Raw genomic sequence first — 24,385 nt, 5'->3', positions numbered from 1 at the left:
TTCTTGTGGCTTTGTTTTTAGTTCATTAGAAGATAAGCTTTTCCTATGCGAACTGTTACGTTCCTTTATTTGTGGTTAAATGAACTGAGTTATTTCTTTTAAAACTCAGGATTTGAGCAAATTTTCTCATTTCAGATGCGAAGCAGAGGAGCTCAGACGGAGAATTCATACCTCAAACACGTCCACGAAGTAACACTCTTCCAAAAAGCTTTGGTTCCTCTCTTGACCAAGAGGATGAAGAAAACGGAGATGAGATGCGGGTTGTGCAGAAGGAGAAGAAGCCTACCAAGGAAGCTACACTTGAACTCATTTTGAAAAGATTAAAGGAAAAACGAGTTGAGAGATGTTTGCCAGAAGATATAAAAGTAAGCATAAGGTTATGGATGCTGTTTCTAAGAGAATAACAGGGAAACGGAGTGCTGTCAGACACTTCAGGTATCACTTCACTGACAGTGATGCCTTTGTCTAGCAGCCCTTTACCAAGGCCTCATATTACAGACTCTGTGAGGAAATGATCAAGATGAGTCTCGTTTTCCTTGGTCACTCTTTAATAAAATATTTACAAGCGTGTGCTGACAACATCGGACAGCTTTAAATGGGTCAAGGTGGGATGTATGGTATTAACTAAGCTAAGTTTGGCGAAGGCATCTGTATAGCTGATAATGTAGAAAACCTGTTAAAATGACGTGTTTGATTAAGTGGGGATTATTCTTCTGACAGAAAATGACAAAGGACCATTTGGTAGAAGAGAAAACGTCTCTCCAGAAAAGCCTTCTGTATTATGAAAGTCAACATGGACGGCCGGTAATACTTGGTTTGCTTCATCAAACTATATTAATGTATGCATAGACAACAGTAACTCTTGTGCAGTAGTAATACCAACATTTAATACTGATGTGTGTGTTGGGGGGGTTCTTCTCCGAAACATGAAGTTACCTGTTGGTTTCCATGTTGCCATCAGAGGACGTTACTGCATTGACTTCTGAAAAACAAATAAATGGATGTATTAATAGCCCCTTTTTCCACAAAACAGTTATTGGAGTTTGCGAAGCGATTGGTGTTTGGTGCCTTATATGTCTGTGAAACAAAGAGAAAATCTTAAATGACGCTATTGAATTTCCTTGGAAAAGGACTGAAATCTTATTCTGGATTTCACAAAAACAGAAATGAAAAGACAGTTCCCCCCCCCTACTCCCTGTTAAGTCTGTGGCACGTATCTTCTCTAACTGGAGGTAAGGAAGTCGGAGTAGGAGACCAGCCATTAGTGCTTAAAGTTCTGGGGGTTTATCTTGGGCAGTGAATCAGCATCACTGGTCCAGTCATGAGATCTTTGCAGTCACTATTCTGTCAGCCTTCTGGACTTGGCACGCTAGCTTTATAATCAGCACTGCCGTATAAATCCGACCAAGCCTTTCAGCCTAAAAGCCAAGGAAGTATAGTGGTCTTGGAGATACTGGCACTGGTTCTACAATCCCCTTAGGGAGAAAATGCCACTGACTGATCAGGATAGCCTTTAAGATTCGTTATATTACACAGTGGCCAAGAATTGAGAGTAAATCAGATAAAATCTCTCTACAGTTTCATCTTTTTCTTTTTTTCCCCTGCCATTTCTGTAGAGTCATCATCATTGCTAGGCACACAGTCTTCTCCCCCAGTTCTTGGTCCCTTTTTTGCCTCTTTTCCATGGCTCTTTAAAGATAGAGGTTTTCCTTCCACCGAAGCTCCCATGTGTTTCAGGAAGTCTTTAAAACTTCTTCCTTAAAAATACAGGGAGTTAAAGTGAGAAAAGAGAGGAGGGAAAAGCACCCACTTATTCCCCTTTATCTGCATATACCCCATTTTATACACACAAGTTAAGCTAATTTTATGTTCCTAATTGGAATATACGTGGCCTGGCATGAGAAGCATACCGCTTTGTGTTTGCTTGTATCTTATTGAGTGACCGGTATAATTAATTCTGTGGTTTCTCTGCCTTTAGGTTACTAGAGAAGAAAGACATATTGTGAAGCCACTTTATGACAGATACAGACTTGTAAAACAAATGTTAACTAGAGCAAGCATTACTCCTATTCTTGTGAGTAAAACAAATGCTATTTCTGCTTTTTTCCCCTTTTGAACTGCTAGGCTGCCTTTAGAAGAGCCAGTAATACTGTTCCATAAAATACATCTTTCTTGTAGAAGACGGAAGATGTTGTCATTGTATTTGAGGCATTTGATTTTTGATTTACTGCTGAGAGCACAGCAGTTCAAAGCTGTCTGTGACTGTGGTGGCTCTCGGGAAGTAAATGGTTCTCAGTAGAAGTAAGTGAGCTCTTCTGACTTGCCATGGCTGAGATGTTCCCGAGTCGCTGTGCTAGGTGTGGATCCACAGCACACACTGTACTTTCCAGTCCCGCCAAGAACAGTAACCAGTTGCAGGGAAGCTTGCCTCTCTTCTGTAACGTGGATTATTGTCACCAGAAGCATGAGTGGTAGGATGGCCATAAGAACTGTTCCATTCCTTCATGCTTCCCCAGTGTGAGACATCTTATCATCTGCAGCATCTGTACAACATCTGTGCTTCTTCATTGTGTTTTCGCTTCATTTCCTTCTAATTTGAAGTGCTTTCTGTTCTTTTCTTTCTTCTCTCTGTGGTCTTGTAAGAGATAAGGAAGAAAAGTTTTCATACTGTGCAAGGAGACGGATGTGACCTTGTTTATAGTACCTGTAAAAGAGTTGGGGAGTGATAACCAGCTGGCTGTCTTTGTTCTTCATGAGCTGTAATCAAAATCTTGCACGCTGACCTGAACTTGGAACAGAGCAGTTCTGATACTAGCTATTTGACCCTTTTAGGAGGAAGGGACTGCATAGCTGACATGAGATAATCTCTTTACCTACAGGCAGTTCTCTACCAGATTTACACAGCTGGGCAGTGGCTTACCCAGCAGGAACTTAATTGGCTGTTTACATTGACTCTGGTTTTAGCTATCCCCTTTAAGCCAAAGTATGTTGAGATAAAGGGACCAGTTCACTGGTACTCCTTTCTTGCACATACGTTTTAATAGAAAAACATGCTTTATGTTTCAGTTTAAGGGCTTTTATATCAGCATCCTTTTTTGAACTCCATAAACACAAGTTGCTTTTAAACATCTAAGCATTTCTACATGACTGGTGAGTCATAAGTTAACGTCGGTGCCCTTGACTGGTTGAGTCTCACCTCAAAAATTTGACTCTTCCGCTGAGATGCATTTTATGTTATAAAATACCTTATAACTATGTTGTAGTTGTCCTTTTTAATTTTCTGTTTTGTTTGTTTCATGAGGGTTTTTTTGACTGTGAAATAAAAAGTTGGGTGGGTAGCCAAGCAAAAGGATCTTAAATTCAGGAGAGATCCTGGTAACGTAATTCCTAGTCTGTGCTGTAGGCAACATCTGTAAAATACTTTTCACAGGCCGCTGCTTTTGAAACCTGTAAGAGATATGTGGAGCTCTGTAATTACTGAAGGTTGTTCAGTGATAGCTTCTAGGTAGGCTGTATTCAGTGCCAGGTATTTCAGAAATTGCTTTTTGGTTTATATGACGCTTGCTTCCATGAAATATCTCTTACGGTATCACGGTATACTAATCGCATACGCTGAAGCCTGTATGGAAATGTCCAAAGAAGTGGGAAACTATTTACCTTTCACAGACTAAAGTTGTTTGACAGCTCATTGTCTCTGTGACTTTTGTGTTTTACCTTCCTCCTGTTCAAAGCAACCCCCTGTTGAAATTGCTTCTGCTGTCGGGGGTAGGTAGCGGATGAGCAGGGCATGTGTGCAACAGGCAGCTAGCAGTGATACCTGTGCAGTGCAGTGGCACCTGCTTTGGGCTGAAGTTCAAAGGATTTTGTCTCTGAGATGGCAATAGATAACTCTGACATAGCACTTCCAGTTGTGGGGCTTCAGAGTGCTCTAGAAAAAGAAACTGGCAGTATTATTCCCCGCGTGTGCCTGGCAGAAGATAAAAACCTGCTCTGGCCTTGTGTAGCTTTATAATCCCCTTGTGGCTTGGTTTGGAAGGAACAAGAGTAAATATGGAATTCAGAGATACCATTGCGCTTTGAATTTTCTACAGAACAGGGGGGGAACGAGTGCTTTCGGTTTAAGTCTGAAGAAGAGTATTTTCACATAAGCTACAACATTTACCTCCATGTCAAGGCTACATTGGGCATCTGAGCTTTTTGGGTTGTATGGTTATTTTGTTTGTGCTCTGTAAGTATGTTTGTAGTCTTTTATTCTTCTGAAGGAAGAAATACCTTTAGGTACTAGGTGACTTGAACAAAATTCCGACTGCAAATAACGTTTAATGTCTAATTAATTGCACATAATGAAACAATTCAATTTTTGCAGGGGTCACCATCAACGAAGAGGCGAGGGCAGATGTTACAGCCCATTATTGAAGGTGAAACTGCCCATTTTTTTGAAGAAATTAAGGTGTGTGCAGTGCATTTGTAAAAGAAAAAAAAAATAAAAAAAATTACTTCCCAGCACTTGTAATAAGGACCTGAAATGTATGAAATAATTGTTTTGAACTTCTGCTTTGACGTTCAGGAAGAAGAGGAGGAAAGTGATGGTTTGTCTACAGACCTGAATGATATCTTAAAAACCGCTGTCCAAACGCAGTCTGTTTTAAGCCCAGTTGAAAACTCCGAGTCTGATGTTGAAGATGGTCAAGAGAAACTGACCCGGGACCTTAGGCTGTCAAGCACCCGCGCTGCTTCTATGTACGTAAAAATAAGAAGTGGCTAGTTCTATCGGAGAAGTTGCAGTTGTTACGGTTGCAGTCATGATACCAAATATATAATGCCGGGTGGAGGGGAGTGACACGTTCAGCACTTCGCAGCAAGTGTTTGGCTTGAACGAGTGTTCTTTCCTCTGACATATCTGACTAAGATCTTTTTGTATTCAGTGAATTGTTGAGTATCGTCTAAACCTTCTTCAGCCTTACCTGAGCTGTGTAGGCAGCAGAAAATGTATACCCTTTTATTAACTACTAGTTTGTTCTCAATATTTCACCATCAGACAGGTAGCGTATTCTTTCTGAGCAAGACAAATTTCTTACAAGTGCAGCTAGCTGAGTTGTTTTTGAGTATGCTTTGAGGAATTTAAATTTCATTGCATTACCAACGGTATTTTTCTTTCACTTGAAATTTTTAGGCCTGAATTATTGGAGCAACTGTGGAAAGCCAGAGCTGAGAAAAAGAAGCTACGCAAGACATTACGAGAATTTGAAGAGGAGTTTTATCAGCAGAATGGAAGGTTTGTTTAACACAAAAACAGATGCTGGACAGCAGCCTCATTTTGTAGCCCAAGTATATTTTTGTCAACTTTCTATATGAATGTTGCCAAATGGAGTCTGATCTGTTCTAATCTCTGCTATGAATAATCTCCTGAAGGAGATAAAATTGTCGTGTATTTTTAGTAGTGGAGGAAGATAACATTTTAAAATACTTTAAAAAAAATTCTTTTTTTTTTTTATATTAACACTGCCACCCCACCCAGATTATCCCTGTTTTTAACACAGGCTGGGGAAGCTTGGCTATTGGTTCCTTGTTCCAGCAGGTCTGTCCTGACAGTGGTATTTGCTTTGCCCATAAAGGGGTCTATAATTTTTATTCTTCTCTGTATTGTTGAGTTCTTTTAGGCTTCTTATTTGAATATATATTGTCGTGAATTTGATTTAACTGCTGCCTGTTGTATGTAATAGGAGGTTTTTCGAGGTGTGTCACCTCATGAACAAAACTAACGACACTCTTTTAGGAGGTCAGTCACTTTCGTGACTGGCAGACGTTCTCGTGTAACTTTACTTTCTAGTGTATTTCTTCTTAACTTAAACTCCTGGACCATTTGTCACGCAAATTCCACTAACGTGGCTTCATCAGGTACTTACTGAATTTGAGGCATAATTCCTTTTGACCTTAATGGCAAGTAATGAGGTTAATAATGAAGGGTTGATTTAAAAGTAAGTCAGATTAATGGATTAATTTATTATAGTCTAGCCTTAAACAAGTAGGAATAATTCTATGCTATCAGTTTGTGGGTCAGTCTACATACATAAAAAATCTAGATCAACTTAAATTTATTTGTGTTTTTCTGTAATGTGTGCACAGAATCTGAAATGAAAGTCTTCATATCTTGTTAATAAAATTTCCATAAGAACTTAAGACAAAGATGTATAAACAGTGCTGCAACAGCTGTGCTGAATAAATGCTGCTGGATTTTCTATTAAGTTTTTGGGGTGATGGCAGTTTTAACCACAATAAACTAAGACATATCGATATATCTGTTATTGGTGAGCAAGCTGCCACAAACGTTTCTATTTGCCCTAAGATTACTGCACGTAGCTACTTTTGTGTCTGGCTTGCTGCTGTATCAAGGATTTTCTTGAAACTGAGGTGTGCTTCTTTTTACAGGAACGTACAGAAAGAAGATCGAGTACCAATGCTTGATGAGTACAGGGAGTACAAGAAAATCAAAGCCAAACTTCGGCTGTTAGAAGTCCTTATCAGCAAACAAGATTCTTCAAAGTCAATTTAAATTATATTCCTCCAGCCCATTGAATAACGTGATATTTCCGTATGCTACCACTGTACTTATTGGGTGCTTGTGTTCATTTGTCATGCACTGTTGAAAGAATCCAGTTTGTGCACTTTATTGGGGTGCCACTATAACGTATTTGAAGGGTAAGTAGGTGCTGTCTAGAGAGCAAGTAAGATTTCTAAGTCCGAGACTGCTCTATCCAACTTTAGCAAACACAGTTTCCATCAAAGTTTTGTATTGCAGATGCATCCATCTTGTTCCAAAACAACCATAGGGTTTATTTTTCTTTAGCATTCAAGAACTTGGAGACTTTTGTTATTACCAACTTTTTGCATTATTGAAGAAATTATTAATACCATAATGCTACACTGAACTACTTCTCTTGCCTATTTTTTATTATGAGGAAAAAAAGTCAGCAAATTAAATGTACATCTCTTTTTCCTGGAACACTTAAAAAAAACAGACTGAAATTCTTTTCAAAGGACTGCTGTGGAACAACTTTAATTTTTGGTATTTTAAATTGCACCTATAACACAGTAATAATTAACATCTATGGATTTTGCTCATTAGTGGTCACATTTTCTCCTTGATAAAGATGACGGTGGACAAACCAGAAAGTGACCTTGCTTAGTGTCTTTTAAAACTTGGAAAACTGAAAAGTTATATCACATGTTGCCTACAGGACTTATGTTACTCTTGTTCATTTTGTCATTTTATCGGTTATTGTTTATCAACTAGTGGTGACATAGTGTTTTGTCTGAATTGGATACTGCATCTCCACTTTCGGAAGATTTGAGGAACATAATGAACATCTCAGTGTATGGGAAATCTGATGGCGCTCAGACCTGTGTAGCTTCAGCAGAAAAGAGCTGGCTTAAGACAGTCAAAATTCCACTGTACCTGAAATAAATATGGTATCAAGGGCTAAAATCAGTGTAGTTAATGCGCACCACAGGGTGAACTGTCAGTTTTGATTGAAAAAATTACTGCTGTTTATCACAATTTTGTTTTACAGTTGGAGAATAAAAATAAGTTATCTAACTCTTACGATGTAAGCAAAACAGTTTATGGGCCTTGCATGATTTAGCTTCAGAGTTGAAACTAAAAAAATGTTTTGAGTATCACATCTGCTGTGCTGAATGATGATTTAGCTACTAGCTTTATGCTCTGCAACAGCCGTCAGCAGCTGGTTTTGATCTGGCAAAATCTAAGTGTTAATTTTAACTGGTGCTTTCTCAATTTTATTTTTTTTTCTTCAATGTATCAGTTTGATTGTGGCCATGTTTTGCATGCACCTACTCTCACTGCATGTTTTTATGACTGGCTAATGTCAACATAGCTGTTGTTCACACTGCTTTATGAAAGACCAAAAATGAACTTTCTCACAATGAAGAAACGGCTAGCATGTAACCTCATAGACTTGCTGTTCTGTCATGAAACATATGACATAGGTTGAAAGTAGGATTTTTAGTGCTCAGATTTCATCTGTGTACTGTAGAATACTTCTTGTTTTGTTTTACTCTGCTTGTAGGCATGTAATTTTGGAATTCAGAAGAAAAAAAAAAAGCACTAAAACTATTGAGCACTGGTGGTATGCCTTTTTTTTTTTTTTTTTTAAACTGCAAAATGATCTGGGACCTTAGAGAATTATGAGGTTAAACTAGTCTTGAGACCATATGTCAATTTTATTCAGTTCCATTGTGCAATGTACACTTCAGTTACTTTTCTATCAGTCTGCAGACACGGGTGTATCCAAACATTGAAACTAATGTGTACTGTATAGTGTTGTACATGAATGTTTGTGTTTTATATACCACATGCAAAATGTCAATATGCACTATTTAAATGTTTTAAATAATATATTCCTCCTTTATAATGCTTAAATCTATATGATTCCAATATTTTTATAAGTGAGTGAGTGATCAGACTGGTTCCAATTCAGAATTAACAGCTGCTTTGTGTTTGTTATGCAGTGTTTGGCTGTTTATTCAGTATAGTAGATAAGCATGGCAACAGTTATGCCGAGTGTGTTTTGTGCCATCCTTGTTGAGCAATAAATAAATGGTAGAACTAGGCATTTTGTGATATAACAGTTTTACTTTGGTAAAAGCAAAACCTATATATCTATATGGATATATAGATATGGTATATATATAACTAAACCAGATATAATTGCATTGCTATGTCTGGTGCTCATTGTATAGACTTTTATAATAAAAGTACCTTAACATTTATTGTCATATATCTGTTTCTCATCATGCTTTCTCCTCCACTGCCATCTCTTACAAACAAGTGCCAAATCCTTCGCTATTCCTGTACGTATTTGTAGTTTCGGGGTGTTGCGGGGGCAGGTCGGAATGCCCGCAGCCTGCGAGCAGAGCCAGCGCGCTGCTGCTGGCTCGGGTGCTGCGACAGCCCTCTGGGAAGCCGCAGCAGTTGAAGCCTTATTTCACCTGTTTGGACTGTGCCTCTCAGCAGAGACGGCAGGAAAGTGGCCGCCACATCCGCTCCTGAACTGACAACTTGGCTTGCGGTGCTTCAGCTCCTGCTAGGGCGCCAGCCTGCTGCGTGGTGACGCAGAGCAAACTGTGAGTCTTGCTTGTTCCTGCTCCGGCAGTAGCGACTTTGGGAGTAGATGGGGCAGAGGGCTGCTCTAGCTGTTACTGGGCTAATGAATTCACTGCCAATGAATACACCTTCAGCTGATGAGCAGTATTTGATTGTCTTTCTATATCCGTACTGATCTCTTAGCCTTAGAATCAGTATCGCAGCTACGATAACAGAACAGCTACGGCTGTGTCTGTGGCCAGCAAACACTGTTACTGCACACACAAGAGGATGCTTCTCCTCTGGACCAAATAGGTCATTTTTTTCCCCCCATCGTATATTGATGTGAGTTCATAAGAAAAGTGACTCTTCTGTTGTATTTTGTGTAAATCCACCTTTCTTCAGCCTAAGGCCTGCCTGGCAGGGGACAGAACTCCTGAAGGGAAAGACTGCTGTGGGTGTGTGGTAGCGCGGGTAAATGGGAACGCAAAAAACAAGTAGGAAGTTGAGGGAGGGAGAGGACAGAAGGAGCCTCCATTGTGTTCTTCAGGGCTGGACAGAATAACCTTCCTTCTGATCACAGGGCTTTCCTCTGAAGATGGGGGGAAGAGAAAGCACAAATTCTTAGGGCACTGGCTGGGAGAGTGCACAAGGCTGCTGTTCTCCAATCCTCCATTTTTCCTGGGCATTATTTATTCAGTGAAGCTTGTTCTGGTCAGGTTGCTAAATGAGAGGACAAAAATCCCTCAGACAGTGCTTTAATGAGAACTGCTTCAAATCCATGGACAAAACTGATAATTTTAACGAAGGAAAAATAACCCTGTGTTGAACACCATTAGCCAGAACAGAGGAGAAACAGCTATTTTTGAGGGTGCAAAAAGCTTGGTGATACTGGGACCAATCTTCCTTGATGAAGAACCAGTTCTGAGACCATGCAAATCCATAGTATTCCAAGCTTTACCTCTTCAAAGAGGTTTGCCTGAGCCATCTTGTTGTGGGGCAAGGAGAGAAAAGTGAGGCAGGCTATTAAAAAGGGTTTCCTGTGCCCCAGAGGAGCAGAGCAAGGTTGAGGAGTGCTTGAAAGCTTTCCCGGGAAGTTCTGGGTAAGGAACAGTGTCTAAAGGTTTCGAGACTTTTTAGTATGAGAGGGGTTGCCAAGGAGGGGGAAAGTCTGGAGATGCCAGAGGCGTAATGCATCTGCTTTCCTGCGTGTCAGGCTAGAGAGTAATGAGGATACAGATCATTAGTCACCTGCGTTTTCTGGGACAAGTGTCGTGGGATACTGCATAGCAACAAGGCCTCTTTGGAAGCGGTGTGTTATTTTAAACTGTCCCTTTTAGAACAGCGAGGACGGCACAGCTTGGCTTGGCCAGGAGGCCGAAGAACAGAGCTGGTGAACCCTGACAGGCAAACCAGCGCGTGGCTGCATCGTGCTGCTGGGCGCCGTCATCTCCGGGGTCCCTTCGAATGCCTGTCTGCTCCCTCCCCCGTCACACAGCTCCTCCGCACTGCGGTTAGATGCAGAGAGACCAGGTAGTAGCTCGATGGTGCTTTGCAGGACAATAAGGCTTTATAATATTATAAATCCTTGTAGGATTGATAGAAGATTCCGGATACTTCGGGGGCTGGGGGTTACGTGTTGTGCCTGAGCAGCAGAATTTCCCTAGGACAGGGGCTGTGTGGTGCAGAGTGGGGTACTGCAGCCCGGGGTGTCTGACGGCGTGTTCAGATGGCGTGTGGACACGGGTTTTATTTCTTCCTGTGGCTGAGGCCCAGCAATGAACACACGTTAACGACTACACAGGAGTAGGTGGCTTCTGGTCTGAACAGGACACCGTGTCTCTAAGGCAACAAACGCGTGTAGGAATTAAAAGGATGTTCTGAAAAGCCAGGCTGGTGCAGGGGTGAAGCAAGGCGCGCTCTAGTGGCTCCACTGTTGAGGCTTGATCAAAAACATTTCTTTGTTTCCTGAAAGAGTAATTTTTTTCTCTGAAGGCAACAGTAACCTGTTTTGGAAGCAAAGGGGTGCCTGGAACAAGAATTGTTGAGAAATTAACGTTACCCTTGGCAGCAGGTGGACTAGCAGAAGAAGGCGCTGCGGGGCAGCGAGGGCCAAGGACCGTGTGCTGGGCTGTGCCACGGTGGAGGGCTGCGCTGGGTGCGCGGTGCCAGAGGGGCAGCGGGGGCGCGGGGCGGCCCCAGGGTGCTGCCCTTGCTCACGGTCTGCTCTCGGGGTGCACATCTCTCTCCCCAAAGCAAGGCAGAGGAACAAATGTTGTTCAGACATTTGTAGATGTACCCACCCAGAGCTCTTGCTAGTAAGGTTGGTCAGTTTTCAGAGTTAAAGCAGCACCTGAAACTCAGAGAAAAGACCCAGAAGCAACAATGGTATATACCTTTATTAACATCCCTGCTTCTCTTATCCAGAAATAGGAAGAAAAAAAAAAGGGGGGGGGGGGGAGGGGAGGGGAGGGGAAGGGAGACTTTGGATTTACTTAAACTCTGTATAGAGTCAGGCCATCTCTGTTACCGGATGAGCTCGTGCATTACACTATGCTCTCTTGTCTTGAAGCATCCTTCAGTTCCATGCTTTTCATAATTCTCCTGATTTTTGCATTAGTGTTATCTAATTTGTTCTGCAACTCTACTGTATACCTGAAGAGCCTAGAACACACAAATACAGCCGCATAAACTTGAGATGGCACTTGCCCTTAAACTTGCATTTGCAACCTCTTTCTTTGCTCACTTGTGTCAGCTGTCAGGGGTCTTAAGTCCTGAAATGCTACTTCACAGGCACAAGGTCTACAGTCTCTGTCCCCCTCCCTGGGCAGCCACAAGGAGATGTTCTGGAAGAGCAGCAATATTTTAAATTCTAGTTCCACTTCATTCTTGACTAATGTCCTTACAAGCTTCTCTGCTAAATTCTTGTGTTTCCTTCTTCCCTCCCAGAGGGCAGCTGTTGTCAGCCAGTATAGGAGCACTTAAAAGATCTTAAAATCACTGACTTTGATCTTGTGTCTTTCAGGTCGTGCCTAGGTGAGGGTTTCAGCTAGGGCAGCAGGTGCCTTGGGATGGGACTAGGCCAGCAGGCACACACACACACTTACCACTGAAAGTCTGCGGTGGAGACGTAGCTCTGAGCTGTGACTGAGTCCGTGCCCTCGGTAGGTGCATACTTCTGACCACGTTTTTCTTTCCCTTTCTTTAGCTTCGATAACTTCAGATGGCTCTATTCATCATCAGAGAGATTTAAAAAAAAATCACAGACAAAGCTGGCATGGCTCATTAGAGTTCCTGTAACACAATCACTCATGCAGGGAGGGGCCATGCATGCAGGGAAAGATACATGCCGCTTTGGCGAGAAAAATGTTCTCTATCTGAAAGTAGATTTTCCTTCTGGCCCTTCCTAAAACCAGGATGTAGGACTACACACGTCTTTTCAGAGTTTAAAGAGACTGCAGGCATTGTATGTAGTAGTATTTACAGCTAGCCAAGGGGCTTTAACTCTTTCTTGTTGTAGAAGTAATTTTTTTAAAAAAATATTTTAGAAGTACTTGCACAGGCTTACCCCAGGTACAGAAGTACCAAAGACTGCTGGAATCTTTTTGTAAAGCAAAATGAAGCTACAGCAATCCTCCTTGCTGTAGAGGCAGCTGTGACCCAATAGATTGGTGTAAAACTTGTTTCTTTCCATACATCTGTTTCTGTTTAACATTTGGGCAAATGCCCAGCTCACTGATCCCACCCTACTGCCAGCTCTGCTGTTGTAGTTAGTGTATGACCTTGTCTGAACAAGCTTTCATTTGAAGTTTTGGGCATAATTAGTGATCTTTCTTTACTTATAGGTCTAGTTTTTACTATTCCCATGATGTTAAAAATAGCATCCTGTGGAGAAATATCTTTTGTAAGTAACAGTGGGGACAACTGTAACTCCTTTTATTATTCAGCTTCTGAAGTATAATCAGTTCCTAAGAATACAGGAAGGAATAAAGCCTACCTTTTCATTAGCACTGTCACCGTTGGAAAGCTTAGAAATATCCTTGCTTGTGCTGGCTGAAAATTCCTCGCTTGTCATTCACGCAAATGAGAAGAGACAGAAGTCACGTGAGAATAGGCCTGTGCTCGGTGCAGGGGGTAACAGCAGATGCTGAGATCCTACCTTCCCAAGCTCTCATCTGCTGGACTTGTATCCATCTCTGGTTTCTTCAGCTTGAGCTTGACAAGGGCCTTGCGGCTCTGAACAGAGACAGGGAAGGTCAGGCACGTTAAATGGCGTGTGTCGAACCAGAGGCACTTTTGCACAAGGACTTGAATGCAAGGAACAAACCGCCAGTGTAATGCCTTGGCAATTAAACAGAAATCCCACCAGTGTATCGCTTTGTTCCCTTAGCTCATCTCAAAGAACTTGTCCTGCTATATCTCAGATTTGTCATGAAATCCCTGAAGGCCACAGCCAACCAAAACCAGTAAGAATTTGTTTTCAGGCATATTCAGTGTAGTCTTACTGTAGTCCCTGATACGTAGGAGAATGACCTTGGGTAGAGTAATCTGAAGCTGGGCCTCCCCCTTCCTTTTCCTTCATGAAAGCCAGGCTTTGTAGAAGCAACGTAATGTGTATCTACGCCACTCATGAATTCCTACAGGAAAATGTCAGGTAGACAGAGCTGCCAGCCGCTCTACAGAGTGGTCAGTGCAGGCCACCTCGGAGAAGCACAGTCTGAATGTGCACGTCTCTCACCCCACACCTATCTCCATCTTATTTGTCTCACTGGTGATGCTGTATTCCCCAGTTAAAGTCAGGTTTCTAGGCAGAGGTACTGACTTGTCCCAGCAACAGAACTGCATGCAATCTCTTTGGCTTCAGTGTATGCACGTGGCATGAAAGGAGGAGGTCATAATTTCAAGTTGGACTGAAAAGTTAGGGAAAGATTTGTTCCCCTTTTGTACTTGCTTCTGGCACATAAAAATGGTCTGAACATGCGGAGTTTTAAAGGTACGTATTTCCACTTGTCTTCCCATGCAAAGAAGATCTTTTAGTTTCTCGGTTTGGAAGAGCAGCAACAAGTAAGCTCTGAAGGAAACTGATGATGGCACGTATCGCAAACCAGGCTGGTCTTAAATATTGCTTTTAAAAGGGGTGAAGTAAAGGTAGGCTCCTTGCCCCCTCACTCATGTGCTGCTCTTCCCATTAGGAGCCCCTGTGGGTTTGATGGAAGGATGTCTCTGTATCTGTCAAATGTTTATTTAAGGTGAAAAACCAAATATTGGGTGTTCTTAAATGGTTATGGCCCAGCTATTTAAGGGTCTTTGTGAGTGATGTAGTTTAGAATTCCTCCTCTTACCTTGAATTAAATGAGGTAGGTAGAGAGCTGCTTACTTACCTGTCTAAAGAAGTCTCTGATTCGAAGTTCTTGACTGGGTAGCACTTCAAAGTCTGCTTTGACTTCTGAATAGGTGTCATTTATAATAGCCAAAAACATGTTCTGCATAGGAAGGACACAGATATTTGTTTCTGGAAATTTCATTTGTGTTATTCTGGGACTGTTGTTTTTGGGGCTGTTCTGTGCTAGGGCATGTAACTAATGGAACTGAAGAACTTTTCTGGGTGCGGACATGCTCTAATGCAGTTAAATTATTTGATGGTTTTAGGGAATATTTTTGGGAGGCAAGTGACTTATTTCCCATCTGCAGTACCGGCTAAAAGGACACCTTGGAGGTAATTGATTTTCTGTGGTAGACTTGTAGCTTTTTCAGATGGTGTTTCAATCTGAAGTAATTAATGAAAACATCAATCTAACTGATAAAGCAGACCTGCACCTACACAGTCCCATCAAAGTCTCCCTTTAACCTTCCTAGCTGACAAGGCTGACATTATGCAGTTTTCAAGAGCGCTCAATTAAGTTTTCAGAAATTAAAATCTCGAGAAACGGGTGGTGCAGTAAAGTGAAAGGTGGAACGTGCTTGTTGTGTGGTGCAAAAGCCCCTTTCGTGGCTGTTGGGAGGAAGGGAGAGCTGTGAAATGTCTTGCCTGCTGGGAACTCCTGCAAAAGAGTTTGGACTCTCTCTGCCCTGGGGTTCTAAGGGGCAGCTTATGCAAAAGGGTAAGCATTTGTAAGATGATACCTACCAGCAATGTGAAGAACACAAAGAATACAAATGTGATGAAGTAAATAGGTCCAAGGACTCTGTTTGCTGCTTCTATGGTGTCAAAATTAAAATCTCCCAGTACAAGACGAAGCTGTGTAAAGCTGGAAGAAAAAACATACCTGAATGAGGTTGACTAACTTCTAAAGAGAAGTATTGTAAGTCTTATAAAAAAAAAAAAGTTAACAGATACATTTGAGACTGATTCACCATTACCTTAGTCACTGAAATCAAAAGGCAAGCCACAGGATAAGAGCAGTGGCAGATGGTGTATTTAGAATATATTTCATGATTTGAAAGTACAAAGGAATTTTTAAATGGCTTGCATGAGAAAATACTTTCATTTTTGATAAATCAACTGTTGTGGCTTTTCTTTTTATTTCTCTTCTGTTCTAGCTTTGTGATCCCTTATCTTCTGTTAGTACAGCAAGTATTAAATCCTATGAGGGATTTTATTCTTAGCTAAGACAAATAAATACTTATTTCTCTGTATTGCAGCACCTTAGAACTATCTCACATCCAAGGGGATCCAAAATGAGCTATTTTTCCGCTTTAGAAGCGCCTTACTTTTACATGAAAAGCTGCTTTCAAAGACCTGGTATGCTACAGATCTCTAAAGCTGTAAGAAACATAGCCGTGGGCTAAAACACAGCGCGCACTGCAGGTGACAGGTTAGGGTTTCTACAAGGTGCAAGGACCATCAAACCCAGTTCCAGTTGGAGTCTGGAATTGATCCGATGATGTTGCTACAGTGAGTGGCTGAAAGCAGTCTGGGAAGGAAAGTAACAGAGCTGGCAGATGGGATTTGGGGACTCTTGGCTATGCAGCTGGATGTTTTCTTAAAAGAGCAGTAATTCCTGTTTGCAAATGTGCTCAGCTTGTGCAGGGAGCCTCTTGAGTGGAGAAGTCAAGGGGTTTTCATGCTGGGGACGGTGTCACATACCCAGGGGCATGTCTGCTGGGTAGTTTCACAATCTTGCTTTTGAAAGAGTTAAAAGGGAATAGCCTGCTGCCAGGCCTGCCTGATTTTGCCTGCCTTACACATGGAAGGACTGTGCTGTGGGACTAATAGCTCCAGCGGGTGAGCTACTGCTGAGCTCCCCCTTCTTATGCTTCCCTGACCTATTCGGTGTACATGTGGTGTTTTGAACATTGTAAAGGCTTTGGGAAACAGATTCTAAGGCAAGAAAATTGGTTATACTCTGAAATAAGCTTGAGTGTGGGAAACCTGTACTCTTCTAAGTTCTGCTTGGCAGAAACTGGCTTGCACGTGCACCAGCTGGGGGGTTTGTATCAAAAAGTTTAGAAAGTAGCATACATGCAGTTTTGGAAAGTAGAAAAATCTTCAACTTGTGACCCAAAGATCAGATAGCCTAACTGGGCATAGGCAAAGAAAATGATAAAGAAAATGATGGCGAATCCAATGATGTCTTTGGCACAGCGAGATAATATGGAGGGCAGCCGCGTCGATTTGTTAAACTGTACATATTCAAGTATCTGCAAAAGAACGGAACGTGTTGTTATTGGGGGATCAAAATACATTGCCATTTCTTAACAGAATTTCTGGAATGTTTTCTGTAGTACTATGTAACAGGTTAAGTCATACCTAGAAATAGGTTGCATGGTATGTATCAGTAGGGAGAACTAGGATTGGGTGTGCTTCTGGAGAAGATTAATACTCTGCCAAGCAAATATGCTTATGTCCTAAAGCTAACAGTGTGTAGACAGGTCTTTGCTGGGTACTGGTACGTGTAAGCAGCTCTAGCAGACACGGAGCCCTGGTCAAGGAGGTGGCGAGCCATACCACCCTCCTGTAGCTGAGGGTTCCCTGCCAGGCTGAGCTGGTGAGGAGCTCTTTTACTTTGGGTCTGAAACAAGGCCTGAACAAAAGCCTTGTTCAATGACAGTCATTAATCTAGTAGCACAACTGTGTTTATAATTAACAGTCATCAGTCTGAGGGGAGGATGATGCAGGGGGAATGTGCAGCCGGGGTACAGAATGAATGTATCGAGGAAGACTGTCCACAGAACTGGTTAACAGTCAACGCTCCCCAACAGCTTCTTCCTGCAGCCTCAGCCTGGGAGGTGGAGGAAAGCCAAAAGCCTGTTTGTTTTGGAAGGACATGACCTTTCACGACAGCTTATGTTCAGGTACTTGGGGCATGACTGTAAAGCGTGGTATCTTCTGGCAGACATGAGCACCTCCCCTGCCCGTTTCGCAGCTGCTTTGTGCTGGGCATTTTACAGATACCTTGGGGGAGAGAGGGCCAGGCAGCCTGAGCTTGGGCAAAGCTCGGGGCAGTTTCATCTGGTTGCTGGGAACACTGGGGCCACCCAAACTGCAGTCACTGATGTTTGCTGGGTAGAGGGGAAGGCGTGCAGACCCCAGGCTGTGCCAGCAGGGTTTACTAGATCAGGGGCAGTGGCGTACACACCTGCAGGACTGGTCTGGCCCTAGAGCACCTGCTTAAGAACAAAAGTAGCCCCTAATCCTAGAGAAGTTTGCTACTCCGTCCAGAGACCAGCAAATCTCGCAAGTAAGAATGAAATTAAAGGTGTCCTGGCACAAAGCCACTTCAGAATCACGTTCAGACACATTTCCCTTTCCTCTGCAGTTGCTACTGTTTTCACAGCCTTTGGCTACAATAGCTATGAATAGCTTCACCTACTACAGCTGTGCGGTTGGTATAGGTCAGGCTGTGACCTGGATAATATTGGGTCTAGGAAAAGACTTAAGTTTAAAGGGGCTGCTTGGCTATGGTAATTTCCCAGCTGCTCCAATGGAGACAGCTGCCCATGTGCACAATTTTTTTTAGATGGCTTGGAATTTGTATGACCCGTGTTTATGAGAAGGAGGTAATTTTAAACTCTTCTGGAATCTTACAAACAAAATTCTCCCTTTTAGCTCCACCTCTGCAATGCATCCATGAATAGGCAAAAGTGAACATTTATTTCATGCTCAGAAACACTATGATTCTTGAGTACAAAAAAAGGGAGTAAGAGCCAATACCTTTATCCAAGCAAAGAAGATGTTGACAGCAACGATGTTGTTGTAAAGGACTTGCCAGAATCCAAGGAAGTAGAAGTCTGGATATACATGGGCATTAGACAGCAGCTCTTCCATTAGCAGGGACACTGCTGCAGTGCAGTAGATATTGAGGGCAATGGCAAGGACAGATACCTGAAAAAAGCAGAGACCAGTGGAACTGAAGTTCAGCTACCTGCCTTCTGTTCAGACTGTCAATTTGCACAGAAAAGACTGTATTGATTTCCAAAGGCTCTTGGTTAGATTTGAAGAAGCTAAGCTTTTTAGATGCTTTGTCATAAACTGTATATATGAGACTTTATTGGCCAAATCATTTGTAATTTTACTGTGATAATTCTGGGCCTGTGCTATGTAACATGCCGCATATGCTGTGGTTTTACTGTGTTAGCTCTGTTAGGCACTAGTACTTTCCCCCTCTGCAAAGATGAAGTCTAAAACAAATAGGGTGGATAACAATTAGAAAAGACATAGAGCTGCAGCAAGTTGGCAGCAGGGCTAGAGAAGAGTCGAAGTGTGCTGAACCATGGTGGGCCATGTGGCCTCTTCAGCGTAGAACAGCGGGTGACTGACCAACCAGACACAGGTCTGGGCTGTTCTGGCTCGCTGGCTGTCTCTCCAGTGCTAGCCTAAGCTGGCAAGCACAGAGGTGAAAGTCAAGGTGAAAGTCAAGGGGTAGCTCACCACCAGCAGCAGCAAATCCAGCCAGTTCCAGGCACTTCTGAAATACTCCTTTTTCAGTTTTACTATTTTGATAGCTTTGTGGATTATGAATGTAATGATAAAGAGGCAAAAGGTGACTTCGCAAGAAGCCAGGAAGTAATCATAGTATGTGATGTATCTGAGGAGCTTCACAGAGTAGATATGTGAGGAGGTGAGAGCACCCCCAGTAGCAGGGAACTCTACCACCAACCTGAAAAAAATTGGGGACTGCTGTTAGTTATCATCCCTTTAAATCATCTCAGCCCTTAATTTTCTAGTATTAATTATTCCTGTATTAATAATGCCTTACTGGAACTCCTACATCTGTAAGATATTACTGTAAGTGTTCCACTAAGTCCCCCAAGAAAAAGAGTATTACATGGTTGGGGAGGCTGAGGGGAAAACGAGAAGCTCTTCGGATGCCCAAGCTCTGGTGTTTCATTAAAAGTCATTAAAGAAACTGTGTCTCAGAAGAACAAATGTTCACCATCCCCTGAGTCTTTTCCCTCCACTAGCTGACAACAGGACTAATAATCCAGTGTCTGACCTTGCAAAAGGCTATGAAATCTATTCCAACAGACAGCTGTGCAGACCAGATACCAACTATTACAAAAAAATGGAAAGGAAGGATCTGGGTCTGCTCTCTGCCCTAACTGAATTTCTGCATTTTTAATGAATTGCTCTCTCGCCAGCCACACCTGGGAAAGGCGGCTGCATATGCCTGAGGTGACCAGCCTTTCCTTGTGCCTTTATGGAAGCATCATGCCTCAGTAAATTGGATTTCAAATGTAGTGAAAGTAAGAACTCACCTGATTATACAGAAGAGGTTTACGTTAGCATTATATGTTGAGAAGTCAATAAATACAGCTCTGGTTCCTCTAGTGAGCCAGCTGTTCTGTCTGAGAAACACCAACTTCTCTACACTCTCCTGCTTAGATTTAGGTAAGTTGAACATATATCCTCCACTGCTGTACAAGCCCATAGATCCCCAGTACCATGGGGATAATGAGGGGGCTGAGGTGTATTTCCATCTGTTAGAAATGGGAAAACAAAGGAGCTCAGCTTATGGAACCTGGACTGAAGTAAGCTTTAACTTTTATTTTATACAATTCTTGTTAGTTCTTGTGTTCTTCTGCATCCACAACTGACCATTTAAGCCAGACCTTTAAATAACAGTTTTCTTTACCCGAAATACACACAAGACATACGGTCTTAAGATATTCCCATTTCTTTTATATAGCGACTCAGTACATTCATAAAACAGCAACTGCTTATGAATTTGGATTTCACCCAATGTGGGCCAGACAGTTTATTACCTTAAAACCTTTATAAGTAAATGGAATATCTCTAGTTTATATAGTTCATTGTTACTGTGGCATGTTCACATGTTCTTTCATTGTGTTAAATCAGTGCTAAATGAAGTGTGTGAAGCAGGCCTTTTGGCTCTGTTTGCAGGGCATTTTAGCATGATTCCAATTTATAAACATGTGATTTAAATCCAGGCCTTATATAACTGAGCATTTCTCCAGAGATGTTAGTGGAGATAGGCCCACTAACGTGTGGTTCTGCTGAACTGGGCTTGCTGTTTCCAGTTTGTCTTGTCTCTCTGCTGTAGATTTCCCATGCCAAACTCTTGTCTATAATGTTGGCACAAAACCAAATCCACCATTTATCTCAATGTAAACAAGAGAAATCTCAGCTAATTGCATGCACGGTTGTGTTACTCACTGGAGAACAGTGGCATTAAGGATTTGGTTAGGTTTTAAAAAACATTTTTCTGCTGATGTAGGATGACTTACTCTGATTTGTTCCTTAGACCAAAGTCAGACCTGTCTTCAGCTCCATAACGATATTCACCGTAACAGTCTTGTAAAAAAGCACGGAAATACGGGTAGATGGAGCAAGTGTTGTTGCGTACTTTCAGCTGGCGAATCTGGGCTACTCCTAACAGCAAATTCTCATAGTAAATATGGCTGCTGTTGTTCTGGAGGGTTAACGTCGTGTTGTTATACCATTGCTCCCAGTAGAGCCCATCCAGCAGGGGCCCCTCTGCAAACTATGTGTACAAGTGAGGTTAAAGTTTCAAAAGATTTAGATACCACTGTTCCCACACCTTTTAACATACAAACCTCTACAAGGTTCTCAGGTTGCTTGTAGCTACATAGTCTAAGCTAGAATACAAACAATTCCCACTTCTGTGCTGTCCCATAATTACAATATATTTATATCTTTTTGCTATGTCCGTTCTATTTCCTATGCAATTCTATCAGAGATATGTAATGGGAATATTCAGGGGAAGACTATAACGCAACGTCTGTTTGGCGTTTCTCTGAAAAATTCTGCTGAAATCTAAGTGAATATGTTTAAACACAAACATTATATGTTGTTTTAACAAAATCTGTTGGTTATCTTGGTCTCTGAAGATCTGTTTTGGGATGTATTTCTCACTGGATTTTTAGTCATCTGAATCTAAATGAAGTATTTATTTTTGAAAGCAGGGAGAAAATCCGTCTTTTTCTGGGTATTTCTTAGTTGCAGATAAAGAGCATTAAACTTAGGGAGAACATTATTCTGAGTATAAAACAACATGCTGCCATGGTTTGAGACCATCTGAGCACGTATTACAATCATTTCTAGGACCTCAGCACACACAGTGTTCAGCAAGGTCTCACTATTTTATGGACTAGCAATAAGAGACATCCTGATAAGAGTGAATACAATTCTTCCAAATGAATTGTTATAACCAGACATTTCCATTTCTAAGGGGGAGTAGGGTGAGAAAGTTTGCCTTCCGTTGCCAGCTGGGCAATGTTTCCTGGCTGCCCCAGTAGAATCATAAAAACCTTTTTTAAAACTTGAAAGTCAAAAGAACTGTAAACCAAAAATCTTTGTTTTATTGAAGCTCTTTTCAGACCAAGCGTAATATGATGCAGCAATTAATTGGCCTGTTGTTTTCCTCAACTGATTACTCAGAAGTATCAGTATTATTGTTTATACCCAGAATTTCTCCAAATGCATTTTAAGATGTTGTTTGCCTTTCTTCAGCCAAAAGCAGTATCTAGTACATGGTTTTTAGGAGAACTGTGAGGAGACTGTACTGGTCCAAATTACACACTAGCAGCTGCTTGGCTCATTTGCTCTCTGAGAGCAAATAGATTTTTACAACCAAAGGTTTTTTTTACAATGAAGTTGTTTTACAACGAAAGCCGTACCCTCCAGAAATCAGCTCTGCTTCTAATACTGCTGAAACCACTGCTGTTGTCCTCAGAGGAGGAGGGCTCCAGGAAGAGACGGGACATAACTTTGTTCAGGTAGTACATGTCTGTGCTCACCGTGCTGAACGTCACTGGAAAGAAGGGGTAAAGAGGGGATGCTCGCAAGCAGAAATGAGAGGATGAGAACAGCTAACCTTGCTGCTTCAGCTGTCACTAAGGCATGCTGCTAGAAGAGGGCCGTCAGAGCGATTGTGACTGAAGTGCCTTTGGGTAGATGTCGGGTGGAGTGAAGAGTAAGTACTGAAAGAGATACCGTTTATCACAGAATGGTTTGGGTTGGAAGGGACCTTAAAGACCACCCAGTTTCAACCCCCTGCCACGGGCAGGGACAGCTGCCACTAGCCCAGGTTGCCTCCAGCCCTGGCCTGCCACATTAATTATTTGTAAACAGCTTAAGTTGCCTTGGTCATTTGCTGACTTACCGATACAGAGGTCTATCAGGAAAATGATGTAGATGACCAGCTCCCACAGGGTGGTTTTCAGTTCCAGTTGCGGACTGCAACTGACCGGGGGCCTGGTGGCACCTGGTCGGGGAAATGGCGGCAGGAGCTGAGGGGAGTCAGGGGGCAGAGCCTGACTGAAGGGGCCCGCAGCCCCCTGCCCTCTGTGGGGATGGTGGGCCCAGGGCCCAGCTGTGCTGGGGGGCTCCGGCTGGGCCCCTGAGGGGAGCGGTGGGGGGCGGCCCCTGAGGGGAGCGGGGAGGTGGGGGGTCGTGGTGTGTGTGGGGCGGCCCTGAGGGGAGTGGGGAGGTGGGGGGTCGTGGTGTGTGTGGGGCGGCCCTGAGGGGAGTGGGGAGGTGGGGGGTCGTGGTGCGTGTGTGCTGGCCCTGAGGGGAGTGGGGTGGTGTGGTGGGGGGTCGTGGTGCGTGTGTGCTGGCCCTGAGGGGAGCGGGGTGGTGTGGTGGGGAGCGGGGGGTGGGGGGGGCAGCCCCGAGGGGCGCGGGGCCGCCTCACGCACCGCTGCCGCTCAGCCTGGGGTCCACCGCGGGCCGCTGCCGCGCTGCCGCCGGCTCCATGGCCGCCCCGCCGGGCCGGCTGCCGGCGCTCCCCGGTTGGAATCGCCAGCGGCTGCGGGGGGCCGGGTCCCGCCTGCGGGAAGGCCCAGGCCGGGGAGCGGGGCCGCAGCGGGCACAGGCTGCCGGGGCGGGGGGGCCGCGGCCCGCCGAGCCCCTCAGCTACAGCCCGGGTGGGCAGCCTTCGCGGCGGAACGAAACGCTGAATTGCATCATCTGGTTGCTTCCAGGCTAAATGCAGCTGATTGGGAAATCCCCTTCTTGCCATGAAGAGAGGCAGAGAAGGTAGGGTACGCTCACTGAAACGTACGCTAACGAATATAGATAATTAACGGTGCGAGCTCAGGCTGCCAGGCCTGACGGGGTGCCCCTGCCTGCAGGCGAAGCCTTTGGGCCAAGGGGGGCCCGGAGCTGGAACCTGCAAAGAGCGCGGGGGGCTGCGTGTTTCGCTATATTCCATTGCTTGGGCAGCCCAGAGGAGAAGCGCCAGGGCAGAGCTGCAGGATTTTGCTGGGAGGTTAATAGTTGGTGACACGCATTTCAGGTTTGGGGGTTTTATTTCATGGTAGAGCAGTGTGGAGTGAAGCCGAGCCCCCATTTTATCCATTCTAGAAGAAGCTGGTGGGGTTTGCTGACCAGCAGCGGTGTTACTGTGCGCTGCCCGGGAGGAGCTCAGGGTATTTCCACCCTCGCAAATTTCCCTACACTGACTCCAGTTGAAATATCTTCAGAGACTAGGTTTGTTGCCATTCAGCAAAATAAAGTTTCACGGGGTTTATTATTATTTTGAATAGCACGCTGTGGATTGCAGCATGCTAACCCTTTGGATGATTTAAGTCAACAGCCTGTTGAGAGCCAACAGTCAGATAAGTCACAGCCACTCCTTGAGTACAGGAGTAAGGAGGGAAAACATGGTCACCTTAATGCTTCATGTTATACCGGGCAGCCCTTGGGTCAAGCGTGCAAGGAGAAAAAATACTGATGTCACCTCCCTGACGTGTTTTAGCATTAAGGGAACGTCAGCACCTAGTTTGTGCTACATAGCTTACAGCTATCAGATGACAAACAATTGGGGAAGCAGACTTAGTAAGAAGAATCCATCTTTG

General features: G+C 43.4%; 2 protein-coding genes across 7 annotated transcripts in view; one reads left to right on the top strand and one right to left on the bottom strand.

Moving 5' to 3' along the window:
* The window catches only part of FAM13B (family with sequence similarity 13 member B), a 51,117-nt gene extending 42,319 nt beyond the window's left edge, over nt 1-8,798 (top strand). For 5 of the 6 annotated variants that reach the window (XM_037397258.1, XM_037397256.1, XM_037397260.1 and 2 more), the window contains 7 exons: nt 136-365; nt 721-804; nt 1,979-2,074; nt 4,367-4,450; nt 4,568-4,740; nt 5,174-5,275; nt 6,430-8,798. In XM_037397258.1, the coding sequence (XP_037253155.1) occupies nt 136-365; nt 721-804; nt 1,979-2,074; nt 4,367-4,450; nt 4,568-4,740; nt 5,174-5,275; nt 6,430-6,553 (893 nt within the window). In that variant the 3' untranslated portion in view covers nt 6,554-8,798. The remainder of the gene's footprint in view (nt 1-135; nt 366-720; nt 805-1,978; nt 2,075-4,366; nt 4,451-4,567; nt 4,741-5,173; nt 5,276-6,429) is intronic. The other variant, XM_037397261.1, reaches the window with a different exon arrangement.
* Nucleotides 8,799-11,649: 2,851 nt separating this feature from the next.
* On the bottom strand, nt 11,650-23,282 carry PKD2L2 (polycystin 2 like 2, transient receptor potential cation channel). The gene is made up of 14 exons (XM_037397445.1): nt 23,225-23,282; nt 22,690-22,791; nt 22,205-22,338; nt 20,792-21,048; nt 19,802-20,023; nt 18,975-19,203; nt 18,252-18,428; nt 16,566-16,744; nt 15,231-15,351; nt 14,485-14,586; nt 13,263-13,339; nt 13,101-13,152; nt 12,211-12,332; nt 11,650-11,767 (listed from the first exon to the last, which is right to left on the bottom strand). Exons 1-14 carry the CDS (start codon nt 23,280-23,282, stop codon nt 11,650-11,652), a joined length of 1,950 nt encoding a protein of 649 aa, XP_037253342.1.
* Between the last annotated feature and the right edge of the window lie 1,103 nt (nt 23,283-24,385).

The sequence above is a fragment of the Falco rusticolus genome, chromosome 8, assembly GCF_015220075.1.
Source record: "Falco rusticolus isolate bFalRus1 chromosome 8, bFalRus1.pri, whole genome shotgun sequence".
Classification (NCBI taxonomy): domain Eukaryota; kingdom Metazoa; phylum Chordata; class Aves; order Falconiformes; family Falconidae; genus Falco; species Falco rusticolus.
This window is presented reverse-complemented; position numbering and strand designations above follow the sequence as displayed.

Coding starts and splice junctions, on each gene's coding strand:
- PKD2L2 (XM_037397445.1), bottom strand. CDS start 23,282: ATGGAGCCGGCGGCAGCGCGGCAGCGGCCCGCGGTGGACCCCAGGCTG. Junction 14,587..15,230: donor TTGTGTTCTTCACATTGCTG/GTAGGTATCATC, acceptor CTTCCTATGCAG/AACATGTTTTTGGCTATTAT. Junction 12,333..13,100: donor GTGACAGTGCTAATGAAAAG/GTAGGCTTTATT, acceptor GATGATGAATAG/AGCCATCTGAAGTTATCGAA.